The sequence below is a fragment of the Mesoplodon bidens genome (assembly GCF_964165515.1).
Source record: "Mesoplodon bidens genome assembly, chromosome: X".
NCBI lineage: Eukaryota > Metazoa > Chordata > Mammalia > Artiodactyla > Ziphiidae > Mesoplodon > Mesoplodon bidens.
In genome coordinates this window covers 111,773,932-111,788,331 of record NC_138163.1, presented here as the reverse complement: position 1 = coordinate 111,788,331, position 14,400 = coordinate 111,773,932, and the positions used below count along the sequence as shown (strand labels likewise).

Sequence of the window (14,400 nt, the reverse complement as noted above, 5' to 3'; positions counted from 1 at the left end):
GTGCTGGAGGCTGCGAGGTGTGATGCTTAAGGTTGAAATTATAAAGAAGTTACTGCTAGTGACGATGTCTAGGTTATGAAGCTGGGAGTGAGTGGCTGAGGCAGGGTGGAAGACAAAAATCACTGGAGCGGTTATCAAGGAACCGAGGGCTCAGGAACTGGAAGAACCATCTAAGAAGATACTGAAATCACCAAGAATTATGACAGGAGTAACAGTGAGTCAGCTGTTAAAATACTTAAGGAATGAGGCAGAGTGACCCAGGGGTCTATGGATGACTGCACCCAAAAGATGCATTGACTTGGAAAGACAATGATCTGCAAGGTGCCAGAATGACATCCACCTGGTTTCTAAATCCAGTGTTTCTTGATAACTATCTAGTATAAATTTATAGCCACTAATAATTAAAATATATAATCATACATTATTTATTTAGAAATTATAAATGCTTTATAATTTTATATATGTAGGTTTATGTTTATTTCATATCCATTTATTTTATTTAACAAGTGGTTATTCTGTGCTAGATACTGATCTATACACCTTACAAACACAAATTCATTTAATTATTATTTTAAAATTCTTATAAAGCAGGCAGTAATATCATCACACTGTAAAGACTGGGAAACTGAAGCACAGAGAGATTAAACAACTTTTCCAGGATCACACAGGTAGTTTATGGTGGAGGTAATATCTAAACCCAGGCAATCTGGTTCCAGAGCTCTTGCTCTTACACATTGTTTGCCTCTCCATCCACAAGAAAGTCTTCTCCATCCATCAGAGTTTTTATTTTATCCAATCTGGCCAAATATTTTAGGGAAGTAGGTCTGACAAATCTTTTCATTGTGAGATAGGAGTTATCTTACATAAATTTTATCTTTATTTTTGTGTACATAGTTTATACGTTCAATTTAAGTACCCCACTTGAATTCTGGATGTATTTTGACTGTCTACTTCTCCAAAATAAACATGACCAAAATACAAGTACTGATCATTCTATTAAGCTAGTCAATTTGGTTCCTCCCTTAGCTCGCAGTCTTTCCTTCTTTAAAGGCACAGTAGCCAACACTGTTGCTCAAAACAGAAAACTCTGAATATGCTTTCATCCCTCCCTCCCCATCACCCTGGACTTTCTGCAAGCATTCTCCTTCAGCAAGCACTGCTATTTCTAATGGGGTCTGATAAAACAGAAAATCAAGAAACGAATGTGTACTTAGGATAAGAATAATGATCAAGGGTGGATGTGAGTGTGAAAGCCCTGATGAAAAATATAACAAGGAAGAACTTGCCTAATTGGTTAGAAGAAACAAGAAAAATAAGTGACCACATTGAGTGAGATAAGCTTGCTGAAGATGGCCAGGGAGGATAGAGTTTCTACAAAGTTTGACTCTCACAAGCACTTTGGTCCAGTTTGCCTAGAATAACACAGCCCCTCTTCATGTTAATTACTGTGTAATGGGAAAATACACATAAAAGCAATAAACAGTAATGCGACAGAGCAACAAGAGTTCAAACCAGCTCTATCTCTATGGAAGAACTCGGAAAATTATTGGGAGAGGTTTGGACAGTTAACCAAACACGATGTCATAAGAGGATTATATGTTTCAAATTTCTTCATGTCTCTCAATCTCCACTAACATCCCCACTGTTCTTTGCCAGTATTATTTCCTACCTGGATAACTGGGATTCCTACATGCTTCCACTTGTGCCCCTTTGGTCTATTCTTCATATAACAGGATTATATAGCAAACTTTTAAACAACCACTTTACATGATGCCACTTCTATAACTAAAGGTCTAATAGCTTCCCATCATACCTGACATGAATAGTAAATCCTCACTGTGATTTAAAAGAAAATTAATGACTCTTATTTCCCGCCCATTTTCTCATAAAAATTTTTTTGCTGTTGTCCTCTCCCTTGCTCTAAATAAACTGGTGTTGTCCTTTCTATTCATCCATTAAAAGCATTCAACAAACAAATACCTTTCATACTGGCCTTCCAGGAAAACATCAATGATATAATCTATTCTCTAAGTAATATTTTTTTCCTGAACATCCCTTCTAGAACCAGCTTACTGCAGGAGAAGAATGCAAGCTAGCTGACCCAGGGCTATCTCATCTGTGAGTTAATAGAACTGTTGAGCATTTGTCAGTGATGGTATTAGCTGGGTGACTTGCCTTGACTTTTACTTGTCCAAATTCCTTTCTTTTTCAAATTTAGTTTTTGCCTTTTGGCATGATTTCTTTTCAACTTTCAAAGGTTACTTAGAAATAACGAAAGACTGACTGCCTCTAATACACGTAAAATGAAACCTCTCATTAACGTCAAAAAAGGTATTAGTGTATTGAAAAGCAGTCATTGCATTAGGTCAAAATTTCATCCTTTGAACAAGAAGTATTCGATGTACACTATGTGTGTATGTAATATTTTCTCTTCCATAATTTAATCTTAAAATTGGAAATAAATATCTATAAAACACTGCTATATAAAAATGAGGAACTCAGATGTGAATGTACAGTTATTTTATGTTTTCTACTGAGCTATTCTTAACTATTTCCCAATCTTAATCCATTTATTGAAAGGGACGTACTGAAGAAGCCAAACTTGTCAATCTTAACAATCAAAAGTGAAAAATACTCATCATATTTGTACATATGCATGCATTACTATTCATTTTATTTCTGCACCAAGTATAGAAGTAAAAAGTATCTTTTGTTGATCCAACTACTTGTATAAAGTTATGCATTGGAGAAAAGATTCAATAAAAGTAATGCCTAAGAAAAGGGCCTTATTGTTCAGAATGACAGCTGCATGCGATAAGGTCATTTTAGGACTCCAATAAGATGAATATACTATTTAAAATATCTACTGTGAAAATAATTTATATGCTAGACAAAGGCTAGTTTTAATTAACCGCGCTTTAAAGCAACAACATAGAGACTAAACTTTTTAAAAGGGCAATGGTGAAGGGAGACATTAAGAAATCATAATTAAAAAGAAGCAAGCCACAGTCAGAGATCGAACATACCTGTCGGCACATGTGATCCCACTGAGTGTTAAGTTCTCTGAGCTCTGTCTCCAGTCTAGAAGCAAACTCTGGCTCCGCTTCATTCTTTATTTTCTGTCCACCTTCATTGACACTGTTTAGACTGGGCTGAATTGTCTGAATATCACTGACTAAAAGCTAAGGAAATAATTCAATTTAAGTTAGCTGAAAAAATTACCACAACCTATTAGAAATGCAACATAGGTAGGAAACATATAATTAGGAATCATGACACTACACATGAATTTTGCCCTTTAAAATCTGAAAAATATGTTGCAAAAAATTGTTCAGTGGTTTTTATGGCATGAATGAAATAGGGAATTATATATCTGTAGTCTATTTATATTAGTTACAAAAGTAAATAAGCTTAATACTTCGTGTGAGAAAACTGTGCAAAAATGGTGAGTTTTATACATTATTATTTTTGAAGGAATTTTGATTTTCAAACACAGGGTATTGCAACAATTGTTTATAGCAAGATGGTGTGAAGGTTATTTTTAAAATGGATTTGCTTTTTTAGCTTTTATTCACAAAGAAAGTTCTTTAAAGAGCTAGATTGTTCTCCTCCCACTGCATGACAATTGTATAATCAATATTATTTCAAGATACATGTTGTCTTATACTACAGTGCAACATACATGGTAAGAAAAACATAGTATGACTGATAACCTGTTATAAGATATAACAAATATCTCAAAAATTCTTTACCTTTAAATTAAACTGCATGTTATATCAAAATAATACTGTAAAGTGAGTGTTGAGTAAAAGGCAATATTTTGTCTATTTCTCTCTTATTTAGCCCAGTTTCTCAACCTTGGCACTACCGTCATTTTGGGCTGGGTAATTCTTTGCTGTGGGGTGCTGTTCTGTGCATTGAAGGATATTTAGATGCATCTCTGGCCTCTACCCACTAGATGCCAGTAGCATCTACCCCACCCCAAGTTGCGACAAATGAAAATGCCTCCATACATTGCTAAATGTCCCCCAGAGGGACAAAACTGCCCCTGGTTCAGAATCATCAATATAACTAAATAATATTTTCCATATAAAAGTCTTCATATGAAAAGTGTCATATAAAAATCTTACCCTGCACTGCTTCAGCTGTTTTTTAAGAATTTCTGAATCCCCAAGGGCAGGCCATTCCTCTTTCAAGAAAACATCAACTTCGGCCATCCATTTCTTCAGGGTTTTTATGTGATTCTGAAATCAGAGACCCATTTTAAGGCATTATTGGGGTGCTGATTTATCTTAACACAATTCATCACGGTGATATGTTTGAACACAAGCCCAGGAACAATTCCCATGTTTGAAGGATGTCTGTAAGTAGCTCTTCAGGAAAAGAGTATTTTCTCTAAGACTGCATTTTTATAGCCTACTGTATGAGCACTGGTGTATGAAGTCTGCTATTGTTAAAAATAAAAAATTACTACCAAATGTGGTTTTATGATGTTGCTCTCGAGAACATTAAATCATATCCCCCTCTAGAGAAATTTTAAGTTACAAAACAACTCATGATAATACTAACAATGTGCCCTTAAGTACATAAAACAAACTACGAACAGTAAACTCAATGTAATGGTGTCTTTATAGCCTCCCTAAACCTGAACTTCCAAAAACTGTTTTCTACAGCTGACAGTTTACATAGCCCCTCCAGGTGAGAACTTGCAGAACAAGATTTTGTCATCTTTAAGGAGAGAAAAAATTTGCTTTTCATGTCCTATTTGCCTGACCAGGGTGAAGTAATGATCAGGTGGAAAATGTCATCTTTTATCATTTGTAAATAGCCAAGTACATCCCATTATTTTCTCACATAATGTCTGTTTGTCCTGCTGCTTTTTGGGGGCTACTTTTCAAGCGTATGATTTTTCAAACTCCTTTATTTGCCTACAATTCAACTATGCTGTCCAGATGTGCTACTTTCTCCTTTCTTAATTAAATTTCTATTGAAAATGTGTGCTTCTCAGAAATTTTCCTCTTTGATATGATAAATAATAATGACTTTAAAAGCATTTGACTAAATCTAAAAACTTCAACATTATTATCTGGCTGACATCTAAAGCCTCCAGAAGGGACACAGCCCTGTCTATACCTTGATTTTAGCTCACTGAGACTGACATTGAACTTCTGACCCCCAGAACTGTAACATAATAAATGTGTGCTGCTTCAAGCCATTAAATTTGCAGCAACTTATTACAGCAGCAATAGGAAAAAAAATACACTCACCTTTCTCCTCCACCAGAACATGGGCTCCTTGATGACAAGGACCAAGTAATTATACCCTCTTTCGCCACTGGTACTGATAAAAAATGTGTTTTTATGTATATATGTGTATGCATGTATATGCATGTAAACATATGTTCATACGTAGAGACACATAAATGTGGATGTTGTGCTTTAAAGAATGATTTAAAACTGCTTGGTCTTTTGGTTTGTGAAAGGTAAGAAAAAAACAACTAAGTAGCTGGACTGGGATTTAGATCCAAAGGCATCTTATTCCAATGCTTTTCCATCACGCCATGATGCTTTCAAAATTCTTCCCAGCATTAATATTTTTCACAATAATTTACCACATAAGACAGATATTACCTGCATCACCAAATGTTTTAAACTTTAGACTACAGTGTAATTGTTGGTTTACTAATGCTTGGGTGATCAGGTGGCACTATCCAAACAAATTAAGTCAGTAGAAGTTGGTTTGTGGAAGGTGATGGGGTCAAATTTATACATAAAATTACAAGTGAAATATGCTGATGAAATGATATGACTATATTACATGGTAGATAACTTCTTATCTATTCATAAGCTAAATGATACCTCTATTTAGAGGACAACCAGACTAAAGAAAAGATGGGTTTTGAAAATTACTGAGCTAAAAACATGTTTACGTCCTACTGGTACTGGTGAAAAAATAATAATTCTAAAGAAAATCTAAGAAGCAGAACTTTTAATTAAAGTTTTCTTAAAATCAATAGGCAGACTATACTCCTTTGAGACACATTTGTGTCTTGTGATCTTATCACTGACTTTGAGGGACTATGGAGGTTAAATGTCTTTAAATTTTATAACTCATCACTAGGAGACAAACAAGTAAAGAAAAAAAATGAATATAAAAAGTAAAATCTTGAATTACCTGAAGTTTTCGGAGTTTAGCCATTTGCTCCTCTAGCTTTTGGCAATGTTCGACAAGCTGGGCACAGAGTTTCTTCCATCGGCCCTCAATCTCTTCAAATTCTGACTGATATTTCCTGCTAATATTAGAGGGCGCTTTCCTTGACATCTCTTTCACAGTGGTGCTGAGATAGTTTAAGCTATTTTGTTGTTCTTGTAGAGAGCTTTGTAAAGCCTCAAAATTAAAAATAAGAAAGTGCATTTATACTAATTGATGAATACTAACGAGTCTCATTGTTCAATTTCATTGACTAGTTTCAGATAAATCAAATTACTTAAAATGAAAGCTACGTGATTCAAACATCTAAAAATAAATGATGTAACATTAGTTATAAAATAGTCATTTAAATTCTTTTAATAAGAGTAGTTTACACATTATTTAATATTTTATTTAAAAATCTATGCCTAGTCTTATAAACAATGCCAAATATATACAAAGCTATATATTACTGAACCAAAGAACTTTAGCACACCTAATTTTATTACATTTTGCCTGTATATTAATAACTGCATTTATGATTCAATTAATGGAGTTTAACTTAATTATACTGAGCCTTTAAGTAAGATAACTTCTAACCCTCATAGATAAAAATATAACTAAATCAGATTGATAGATGTGATAACAAAGCTCTGAATAAGTTACCAGATAGATGGTTTACTAATGCCAGTTAATGAACGTTTTTTTATTTTTCAAAAGACACTGCTCTGTTTTGTAGTATCACAGTGAAATTCTAGGGAATTTGGGGGAGAATTTACAAACTTGATTTTACATTTGTACTGTATCATCTATTCCACCCCTTATAATAGGATGCGCATCTTTAGGTTTCACCTACTCAGTATTTATTTAAATGTTACTTTCTGGTTATAAACTAAAAAGGTTGAAGATAAAAAATTGAAAAAAATACCCATTATATACAACTATTACTTTTTACATAAACTTCCAGTTCTTTCTATGTAAAACTAAACCCTGAATAGCTGATCATATTTTACACTCACATATGCATAATTATGTGTCAAACATAATTTGGTGGTTGCATATCTTATGTTTATTTTGTGATATATTATTTTTTACTTTATTTTTATTTTACTTTATTAAACTGTTACCCTTGATTATTTACACAATATCTAGTATGCATAGAACTACATTTTTTAAACATCTTTATTGGAGTATAATTGCTTTACAATGGTGTGTTAGTTTCTGCTGTATAACAAAGTGAATCAGTTATACATATACATCTGTCCCCATATCTCTTCCCTCTTGCGTCTCCCTCCCTCCCACCCTCCCTATCCCACCCTACTAGGTGGTCACAAAGCACCGAGCTGATCTCACTGTGCTATGCGGCTGCTTCCCACTAGCTATCTATTTTACTTTTGGTAGTGTATATATGTCCATGCCACTCTCTCACTTTGTCCCAGCTTACACATCCCCCTACCCGTATCCTCAAGTCCATTCTCTAGTAGGTCTGCATCTTTATTCCCGTCTTGCTGCTAGATTCTTCATGACCATAATTTATTTTTTTTTAGATTCCATATATATGTGCTAGCATACGATATTTGTTTTTCTCTTTCTAACTTACTTCACTCTGTATGACAGACTCTAGGTCCATCCACCTCACTACAAGTAACTCAAGTTCGTTTCTTTTTATGGCTGAGTAATATTCCATTGTATATATGTGCCACATCTTCTTTATCCATTTCTCCACTGCTGGACCCTTAGGTTGCTTCCATGTCCTGGCGATTGTAAATAGAGCTGCAATGAACATTGTGGTAAATGACTCTTTATGAATTATGGTTTTCTCAGGGTATATGCCCAATAGTGGGATTGCTGGGTCGCATGGTAGTTCTATTTTTAGTTTTTTAAGGAACCTCCATACTGTTCTCCATAGTGGCTGTATCAATTTATATTCCCACCAACAGTGAAAGAGGGTTCTCTTTTCTCCATGCCCTCTCCAGCATTTATTGTTTGTAGATTTTTTGATGATGGCCATTCTGACCAGTGTGAGATGATATCTCACTGTAGTTGTGATTTGCAATTCTCTAATGATTAATGATGTTGAGCATCTTTCATGTGTTTTTTGGCAATCTGTATATCTTCTTTGGAGAAATGTCTATTTAGGTCTTCTGCCCATTTTTGGAATGGGTTGTTTGTTTTTTTGATATTGAGCTGCATGAGCTGCTTGTAAATTTTGGAGATTAATCCTTTGCCCGTTGCTTCATTTGCAAATACTTTCTCCCATTCTGAGGGTTGTCTTTTCGTCTTGTTTATGGTTTCCTTTTCTGTGCAAAAGCTTTTGAGTTTCATTAGGTCCAATTTGTTTATTTTTGTTTTTAATTCCATTTCTCTAGGAGGTGGGTCAAAAAGGATCTTGCTGTGATTTATGTCATAGAGTGTTCTGCCTGTGTTTTCCTCTAAGAGTTTTATAGTGTCTGGCCTTACATTTAGGTCTTTAATCCATTTTGAGCTTATTTTTGTGTATGGTGTTAGGGAGTGTTCTAATTTCATTCTTTTACATGTAGCTGTCCAGTTTTCCCAGCACCATGTATTGAAGTGGCTGTCTTTTCTCCACTGCATATTCTTGCCTCCTTTACCAAAGATAAGGTGACCGTATGTGTGTGGGTTTATCTCTGGGCTTTCTATCCTGTTCCATTGATCTATATTTCTGTTTCTGTCCCAGTACCATACTGTCTTGGTTACTGTAGCTTTGTAGTATAGCCTGAAGTCAGGGAGCCTGATTCCTCCAGCTCCGTTTTTCTTTCTCAAGATTGCTTTGGCTATTCGGGGTCTTTTGTGTTTCCATACAAATTGTGGAATTTTTTGTTCTAGTTCTTTGAAAAATGCCAGTGATAGTTTGATAGGGATTGCATTGAATCTGTAGATTGCTTTGGGTAGTAGAGTCATTTTCACAATGTTGATTCTTCCAATCCAAGAACATGGCGTATTTCTCCATCTATATGTATCATCTTTAATTTCTTTCATCAGTGTTATAATTTTCTGCATACAGGCCTTTTGTCTCCTTAGGCAGGTTTATTCCTAGATATTTTATTCTTTTTGTTGCAATGGTAAATGGGAGTGTTTTCTTAATTTCACTTTCAGATTTTTCATCATTAGTGTATAGGAATGCAAGAGATTTCTGTGCATTAATTTTGTATCTTGCTACTTTACCAAATTCATTGATTAGCTCTAGTACTTTTCTGGTAGCATCTTTAGGATTCTCTATGTTTAGTGTCATGTCATCTGCAAACAGTGACAGCTTTACTTCTTCTTTTTCGATTTGGATTCCTTTTATTTCTTTTTCTTCTCTTATTGCTGTGGCTAAAACTTCCAAAACTATGTTGAATAACAGTGGTGAGAGTGGGCAACCTTGTCTTGTTCCTCATCTTAGTGGAAATGATTTCACTTTTTCACCATTGAGGACGACGTTGGCTGTGGGTTTGTCATATATGGCCTTTATTATGTTGCGGAAAGTTCCCTCTATGCTAGAACTACATTTTGAGCTAAGCAATTTATTGTGAGCCTTCTCTCGTGTCATTAAGTATTTTTCAAAAACAGATTTTAATTGCTTCTGCAGTTCATTTAACCATTTCCCATTATTAGCTGTATAAATTAATTTTAAGTTTTCCACTCTTTTAAATTATGTTTATGATCTATTTATCTATATCTCTATGTATCTATATCTGAAAAGTTTTCCTCAGCAAAACTTACATTCAATTTACATTCCCACCAATAAGTGAGATGTAGTTCATTGCTGCCAGACCTGCACTTACTATATCTTTTGGGTTTCTTTTTCTTTTTTTTTTTTTTGCAATTTAGTATGTAAAAACTAGTATCTCATTTTGTAAATTTGTACTACATTCTTACAATTTGTTTTGTTAATTAAAGTATAATTGAGTTAATATATTAGTTTCAGGTGTACAACATAGTAAGTCAATGTTTTAATAGATGATACTCCATTTAAAGTTATTATAAAACATTGGCTATAGTCCTTGTGCTATACAAGATATCCTTGTATCTTACTTATTTTACACATAGTAGTTTGTACCTCTTAATCCCATACCCCCATTTTGCCCCTCCCTCACCCTTCTGCCCACTGGCAACCACTAGTTTGTTCTCTATATGAGTCTGTTTCTGTTTTGTTATATTCATTTATTTATTTTTTTAGATTTCTTTTTGCACTTTAGTATGTAAAAATGTCTCATTTTGTAAATTTGTACTACATCCTTTACAATTTGAGTTACAATTTTTCATAGGATTAATGGTCATTTATGTCTCTTTCTGGTGACTACCTTATTAATGACTTACTCAGACAAATGTTTTCCTTATCTCATTTTTCTTTACAATTGGCTCTGGTATTTTTACAATGTTTGTGATCACTTCCATTGATTTTTGTGCTTCCCCATCATATGTTTTTAAAGTTTTATTAAAAATTTCTCCAAAATTTATGATTAAAATGTTTTTGACTTCTTAATCTATGTGGTAGTTTGTTTTGGTGTAACATTTGACACAAGGTTCTAACTTCATTTTTTTCAGTTAGTTAATAATTCATCTTCTCAATAATATTTATAAATAATTTTCCCTCCATCACTGTTTTATCAATGGAAATACACTGTCCCATTCATCTGCATACCGTTTCTTTTATACTTAACCCACTCCCCTAATTACTATACCTTTGTACTCTTATGTCTTTCCATGTATAGTTTTATTAAGTCACATATTCTTCAAAGTAAATTTTGGAACTATTCCAGGTATTACAAACAACAACATAAAGGGGCAAAAAGATTAAACTGTTATAGGTTGTTTGGTATTATAGTAGAGGAAATAGTTTAAATAGGACAATATATACTGGGAAATATTTAAATAAAGATTTCTTTGAAGAAATTCTTCTAAAATTACTTTTTTAGGAAATAATATTTAATTCCCAAAAAAGAACTCTTGATATAGAAGTTAAATTTTTAACTTTTTTTCTTAATTTAATTCTCAAAATGTGGACATATTATCTCAGCTCTTAAATACAATGAATGAATATGCTTTAATGTCTTACAAAATAAAATGTGATTAGATATACAACACATGCTCTTCAGAACTAGCAGGGAAAGTATTCTAAAATCTCATACAAATTATTTCTTTAATTTCCCGTATTAGTATTTTATTTCCTGATATAACACCATTAAAATATAGTGAATAGAACTCAAAAACGAATTACAATATTACATCAAAAAGGGTTTAAATTAAAACTAATTTTATAACTACATTAATTTTACCACTTTCTTTTTGGAAATGTGAGAGGAGCTCTAAATCAGCAAGCAAAGGGGAGGAATGATAACAGAGCTTCTATAATAATCAAAATGCACGTTTCTGAAAATATACACTAAGCAAGAATGAATATACTTCATAAGTAGACCGTATCATTGTTTTCAAAGATGGAATTTTTATCTTATGGAGAGAAGGCACAAATGCATAAAATATTACACTTTTAAATTCTTAATCTTCATTTTTTCAGCTGGTAAACTATCATACTAGCCACGATTATTTTAATTCTAGTATTATATTAAGGTTATACCAATGTGATTGCTTGATAGATGAGATCTGTACTGTATTGTTTAAGACATTTAAATAGTCACAGACCTGTAACTCCCCAAGTCTCTGCTCCATGATCTCATATTCGGTGACAGTGACCTGAGGTACAGAGAGTTTGGTTTCTGACTGCTGGATCCACATGAAGATGGTACTCATGGTCTCCTGATAGCGCATGGGTGGCAAAGTGTCCAAAACTTTATCAAAAGGGAAAAAAAGAGAATCATTTAACCATTTAAAACTTTTTCATTTGTTTTCCTAAGCTGCCAGCAAACTCAATCATACTAATAATTACAAATATTAACAAAGTGTGAAAATGTGAAAATACAGATTAGAATATGATTATGTTGTTGAAGATAAATTCCTATTACATGACTGATATTTTGACAGAAACTATGCATATATTACATCGAATCCTCCTATCAGCCGTGCAAGATTTGCATTGTTTAATTCATGTTTTTTAAGGTGAGGAAATGGAGCAACAGAGAGGCTGAGTAACTTGCCCAAGGTAACACAGATGGTAGTCAGAGAAACCAAGTAGAGTTCGTGTATATTTGACTTTGAAGCCTACTCTCTTTCTGTATTATCATTTGCCTTTGGGGAAAATAGTATCATTATCTACAGCAGGTGATATTTTATATTACATCAGTTCATGTTGTATTTTACTAAAAGAAGCACAATTTGTGTGCGTTTAGTGTCAGAAACTCTAATAATGATCACACACATTATCATTCTTAATTCTTACAATAAACCTGTGAGATAGACATTTTTATTCCATTTACATTTGAGGAAATAGAGGCTATAAAAGAAGGCCAACTAATTTGTTCAGAGTCAAACATCTAGTAAGTGTCACAGCCAGGATTTTAAACCAAGATCATCTTGTTTCAAAGTCAAAGCCACCAACAAACAATGTACTTTCTCTAACATATATATATACATATATATATACATACAAACACACATACCACACAGACATATATGTATATGTACATACATATATTCATTCCAACTATATATAAAATTAGGGAATGAAATATATATATATATATGGGAAAGTACAATGTGTATGTGTATATATAGCTATATAGAAGTTTTAAATCTAAAATGTATATATGTGTATATATATTATTTATTATTATACATTATTTTCTATTTTATACACACCCACACAGATTATGTGACTTAAGTAGCTATACTGACCATGTTCAAGGTTGAGAATTTTTGGCAGAAAACTGGAAACCATAAAAATGATTTTAAGTGTTTTAAGAAGAATAAAAAAGAAATTGTAGAACTGAAACATGCAATAAGTGAAAAGTAATAACACAATGAATAGGTTTAAATGCAGATTAGACAAAGCTAAACAGAGAATTAGTAAACCTGAAGGTAGGCCAGAAACATATACATGTATGTGTGTGTGTGTGTGTATGTGTATTTATATATATGTATACATGCATATACATATATATCTGGAATGAAGCATGGAGAGACAAACAGATGGAAAATAAAGATGAGAGAATAAGAGACATAGGAAAAAAACAGTAAAATGAACATAAATGTATCCCAGAATCCTGGAGAGAGACATGGGACAGAAGCCACATTTGAAGAGATAATGGCTGAGAATTTTCCTAAATAGATAAAATCACAGTGCAAAATACTAGCTCAAATCACTTTATCCAATTGCATTATTTAAACCACATTATTTTTATCAGATAGCCTATGAGTTTCACTTCTATATACCAATTCCTTCTAAACTAAATGAAAAGAATATAGGAAAGTATTTTGCACGCTAGTTAAGTGGGGTTTTCAAACGGAAAATATATTTCTAGAAAGTGTGTTAGAAAGGGATACTGAGAATTTTACTCAATGTGCTTATATTTATTTGGCAGTTCATGCCCAAATTTATTTTAAGAGGCCTTCTTTAACCTGAGCACTTCTGATTTCATACTGAAGGATCTCAAAAGATCTCTGTGGTACTTTAAACCTCACTGCTTTCTTTCATATAAATAATGTGTTCCTCTGCTAACTAGATACATTTGAATGCTAGGTAATTATTAATAAAAACAAAGAGGGATCTCATGAATAGTACTGAAGTAAAGGAGTATTTAGTTATGATGAAGCAAAGAGTTGGAAGGAGACAGGTCTATGGGTAGAGACAAGGAGGTATGTTGGATAGATTATAAAATGTACAAAGTTTGGTTTAACTGAACTTGAACACATACATTCTGGAAAACAGTGCTTGTTTTCCTTGTGGCAGTGGCTGGCACACAATAAACATTTATTAGAAGTTTGTCAGAGGTGATATGAATCAGTCCAATTTTATCCAGATGATGAATATATGTCAGGAGAGAAAGATAAGTATAGAAAGAGTTGATGAAGATATTAGGGTTACTTTTTATTAGAAAAAGATCAACAGGTTTTTCATGAACATCTATCAGAACTGCTTCTCCATTCTGTTTGTACAGAAGGAGGCTGTGTAGCATGACAATTAGCAAGTCTGATTCTGCAGTTCAGTAAATCTGTGCTTTGGAATTGGCTCTCCACTCACTAGCTTTGGCAAATTACTTAACACTTTAGCATCTTAGACCTCATTTATAAAAATGGGGATGTAGATACTTC

General features: G+C 33.3%; 1 protein-coding gene across 2 annotated transcripts in view; it reads right to left on the bottom strand.

Moving 5' to 3' along the window:
* Positions 1-14,400, bottom strand: part of DMD (dystrophin) — a 2,087,389-nt gene that overhangs the window by 1,323,848 nt on the left and 749,141 nt on the right. For both annotated transcript variants that reach the window (XM_081221405.1, XM_081221404.1), the window contains exons 22-25: positions 11,836-11,981; positions 6,175-6,387; positions 4,131-4,244; positions 3,027-3,182 (exon numbers count right to left, since the gene is read on the bottom strand). In XM_081221405.1, coding sequence (XP_081077531.1) covers positions 3,027-3,182; positions 4,131-4,244; positions 6,175-6,387; positions 11,836-11,981 — 629 coding nt within the window. The remainder of the gene's footprint in view (positions 1-3,026; positions 3,183-4,130; positions 4,245-6,174; positions 6,388-11,835; positions 11,982-14,400) is intronic.